The sequence below is a fragment of the Arachis stenosperma genome, chromosome 10, assembly GCF_014773155.1.
Source record: "Arachis stenosperma cultivar V10309 chromosome 10, arast.V10309.gnm1.PFL2, whole genome shotgun sequence".
Lineage (NCBI taxonomy): Eukaryota > Viridiplantae > Streptophyta > Magnoliopsida > Fabales > Fabaceae > Arachis > Arachis stenosperma.
In genome coordinates, this window is record NC_080386.1 from 9,815,257 (window position 1) to 9,819,720 (window position 4,464).

Consider the following 4,464-nt stretch of genomic DNA (forward strand, 5'->3'; position numbering starts at 1 on the left):
TGGAAAATAGATTGGAAACTTATTTGTTTACCAGAATAAAACATTAAAGATTGATCAGTATTTTCTTGGAGACTAAAATATTTATTTTTAAAATTTTTAGCGACTGATATGGATAATTATTTTTTTTAGAAAAAGCAAATTCTTTGATGTTTCTAGAAAAAGGCAAATTCTTTGGTGTCAAATTTGTCGAACTTACCTTTTATGATAAGTTTTAAATATTAAAAAATTATTTATTTTTATATTTTTTAATTTAAATATTAACTTTGATCTTTTTTTAATAAATTAAATAATTATATATAGACACCATAGAATGTAGCTTAAAAAAGTTGCACAAATCTCATCTATAAACGAGATAAGTATCAAACCAGTGTAAACTGTAAACAAAACATGTTCCTACTATAAACAAAGTGTGTAATAAAATAAAAACATAAATATTCTCAAGTTTGTATATCTTAGTAAATAATTTATTTTGTTTGTTTAAAAAAACCTTCACAACAACGTTCTTTATTTAAATAAAAATTATTATTTTTCAATTTTTGTAATTTTAAAAATTTGCCATTCTATGCCTGCTTTGTGTATTTCACTGACAAGACAACAAAATAATTACAAATCATTGGCATCTAAAGGATTAATATTAGAACTATTATTAGGACTTCTGAATGCAAGTTATACATCTTCCTTTTTTTTTCTTTTCATAGTTTTTAAACCTAAATTCTCACATTCTGCCCATATTTATCACTAAGAAACTCTTAATAGCTTGATAACTTGCAACCCCAAATAAAGTTAATGAATTTGTGTGAAATAAATGTATGGATATTACAACAAGTAATTTGTACAACAGTTCTAGGAATCTCTTGAACTGATAGTGATGCCATTGCATTTGTGATCAGCAACATAAAAGTGGTGTTTCACTCTCAAGAAATATAAAAGTCATGTTATGTCTACAGATATATAAGAACAAAACCATGAGCAGCATTGTTGTGCATGGCACCTTTTCAATTAACCAATCCCACAAATACCACGAATATTTCGGAGCTCATACAGTCATCGGCTGCTTCGTAACTATCGAAGCAAATCGATCCCAGCAACAGATTCATCCTTTAACCCTGGCATTGGCACAAAATGGTATAGAACAACACAAACTTTGAGAATTACTAGCCATAATCAGAGATACCACACCAAATGTGGGCATCCAAAGACAATATGTAGCAGAGAAACAGAAGAATGGTAAACTACGCTGAGCTCCTTGACACGAGACTCAGGAGGTAAGCATCACATTATATAAAATACATGAATATTGAGGGTCATATAAAAGGACAGCCGGTGCACAAACATCCCGCGACCCGCGTTAATGCAAGGTCCGGAGAAGGGCCACATCCAAAGGGAGTAATATAAGCAGCCTGAGCCGATAATTATATCAGTGGCTGATTCCACAGTTTGAACCCGTGATCTTGAGGTCACACTGAGACAACTCAGTCGTTGTTCCAAGGATCCCCTTCATTGAGCATGGTATAAAATATAGTCTATTTCCCCTTTGGGTAAATTATACTTGCAGCAGCAAAGAAAATAAAAAAAATATATATATACATTGAAACTCACTTGGACTTTTCTTTTGTACCTCCCTGAGACTCCTCAGTTTCAGTAGAGCCCAAGGCCGTTATCTTTCCAAAGGACTCCTTTGCATCTCCAAAGAAGTCTTTCACTTTATCAAGTACGGTTTTTAGCTTATCCGGTGTTGGAAGCTTCAAACATGCAAACCACAATACATGTTAGAGGAATTTTCGGAACATAAGTTCTAAAAATATTAGAAGTAGGAAGTATATGGCTATATGGTTTAATGTAAAGTACTAAAATCATTTCAACATGTTTCATCTCCAAAAAAGGCTCTTATGCAAGAAAACATGTTAGAATAAGTCTATTCATGTGCTTCCATTTGACAATTTAAAATTTTGAGGGAAAGTGATTTAATAATCATGACACATACAGTTTGTAATATAGGCTATCTGGCAAACATTGATCTACTTGCTTAAACCTAAATCTTTGAGTGTTAATGACGTTTCTGATTTTTTGCAAATCCATCAATCCAAACAACTAGGATCCACACTTTCCATCTTTAAGAACACGTGCTATATAATGCAGGAAGATTGAAAATTTAGATGAAAATACCAAAGTACTCTGTTCGAGAAACATTAAAAATGATAACATCAATAACAGTAGTAGTAGTAAAGAAAATCTTGTGAATGTTCACCTCAACAACATCCGACGTAGAAAGTGCAGCTCTTATATTGTTATTCTCCTGCAAATTCAGCACATTGATAAGTTAGATAAACAAGCAGGACTCTTCCTTTTGAAGATTGTAAGATGTTCACTTCCAACACTAGAAATATTTAAAGATGGCCTTAAAATATTGAGGCATATAAACAAAGTATAAGGACATTACAACAAGTTTGTAGCCGTATCTGAAATCAGTGGCGTCCCGCAGCACAGCATGCTGCTTGAATGCAGTTTTCTGTATCTCCTTCTCATCCTATTTAAATTCAAACATGCAATCAGCAATGAAGAAAGCATATTGCAATTAAGCATAGAGGAAACTGAAGGGGTTTTAAGAGTAGTTGTGAGTTCATTTTACTCCCGGACACAATGAATTGAAGTTTCGAAGGGGCAAAAAAGGGTCATAAGTGTAAAACAGACTCATATAGTTTCTTGTTGAACCCTTCTCTTTCTCCCCCCTGCTAAAATCTCAGCTCACAATCACGCTTTAGAGGGCGGAACCGCAAGTCAAACTTGGAAAAAGATTCATTAAGAAGTCAAGAGTTGAGGGTTCAGAATGTCATAACAATCCACTTCAAAATACATTATTCTGCTTTACTTAGGTTAGTTAAGATCATATAACTCAGCACCATGCACGAGGGAGAAGCCTTCATGCCTATACAGTTTTATAACAAACCAACTAACTAATTGCTCGGTTATGTAACTAACACACTTGAATTAACCTCTAACTAACTCAACTAACTCAAGTTGCACATAGAAAAATGCTCCACAGCAGAATAATCAATCAAACCTGCCATGCCAGAATAACAGAAGCATAATGAAACTTCTATGAACATCAACTATGTAAAGGTGAATTCTATGGTGCCTATAACTTTGTGAGTTTGTGTTTAACTTTTGCCTAATTTATCTTTTATCGCAAATTTTGAATATTTAATAATTATTTACATTTATACTTTTAAAATTAAATATTGATTTTTAACCCTTTTTAGTAAGTTAGGCAAACACTTTTAGCTCACCAATATATAAAAAGTCATGCAAAGTCTCCAATATAAATGATGATGTGTCACGTCCACGCGACATGAAGACATGTCATATTAATGACACGTGTTACAGAATGATTGGTTAAACACGTGGGATTAACACGTCATGTTACCTTGACACATAATTAAACACGTCATCATCTAACTATCATAAAAATCTGACTTAGTGGGGGTAACTTTTAGGACTAATATGATTAATTAACTCTTTCTAAAAGGAGCTATTTTTAATAGACAATTTGAATATTAAGGCTATTGTAAAATTCAGTCTCATACCAACACCGCCAAATTTTATAATAATAATAATAATAATAAAATAAATAAATAAAAGGAAAAAATGACTTACTTTGTAAATAACTGCTGCAAGATTTCTATCAAGTGTATCTTTGTATATATACTTGCCAAGAAAATTATCCTTTGCTGCAACCATGATTTTGGCAGTGGTGCCACCCGTTACTATGCTGAGAGGGTACCATATGTACAGCTAAAAATAATGACACATAAGTTATTTAATTGAAGAAATGGAAAAAAATATTAGTTAATTAAACAAATAAAATAAAATGAATTACATCAGCCATGCGAATGAAGATGACGAATTTGGGGTTTCCATCGTCCTCGAGCTTGGGCAAGGGAGGAGGAGGGGGTCGCTGATACTGGCGAGCCATCATTCCCTTTTTACCCTTGGCTTCAACAACGAAGAATGCGCTGCGTCGTTGAGGAGGCTTGGGGGTATTTCGGGAAGTAAAAAGAGAGTGCCTAATTGGTGAAGCTGAAGCTTCGTCGTGGAGGTTGAGCCTTGAAGCTGAACTCGACGGAGGAAGCCGTACGAGCGCGTTCAGTGACATCGCCACTTCCATTCTTTTGAAACTAACTAAACAGTTGTGATAGTATTAGTATTGATGGATAGGATTAGAAAATAGAAGCTTCACCGCTTCTAGACTCCCCACTACAGAAGGCCCTTTTCTTATCCATTTATTTTATTTTTAATTTATCTTTCTTTACATTCTTATTAATAAATTAAGGAAAAACCCAAAACATATGGTTTTAAATAAAGAATTGTTTTGATGCACTGTTAGGAAAATAATTTTACATATGAATTTAATTATATATTATGTCTCAACAAAAATAATTATATTTTATATTCAAAGGACATATA

General features: G+C 33.1%; 1 protein-coding gene across 1 annotated transcript; it reads right to left on the minus strand.

Annotated features, from left to right (window-relative positions):
• Positions 1-765: 765 nt before the first annotated feature.
• LOC130954371 (protein HHL1, chloroplastic) lies at positions 766-4,252 on the minus strand. Its single transcript, XM_057881110.1, has 6 exons — positions 3,878-4,252; positions 3,655-3,792; positions 2,441-2,527; positions 2,249-2,296; positions 1,600-1,742; positions 766-1,106 (listed from the first exon to the last, which is right to left on the minus strand). Exons 1-6 carry the CDS (start codon positions 4,163-4,165, stop codon positions 1,094-1,096), a joined length of 717 nt encoding a protein of 238 aa, XP_057737093.1. The 5' UTR covers positions 4,166-4,252; the 3' UTR covers positions 766-1,093.
• Between the last annotated feature and the right edge of the window lie 212 nt (positions 4,253-4,464).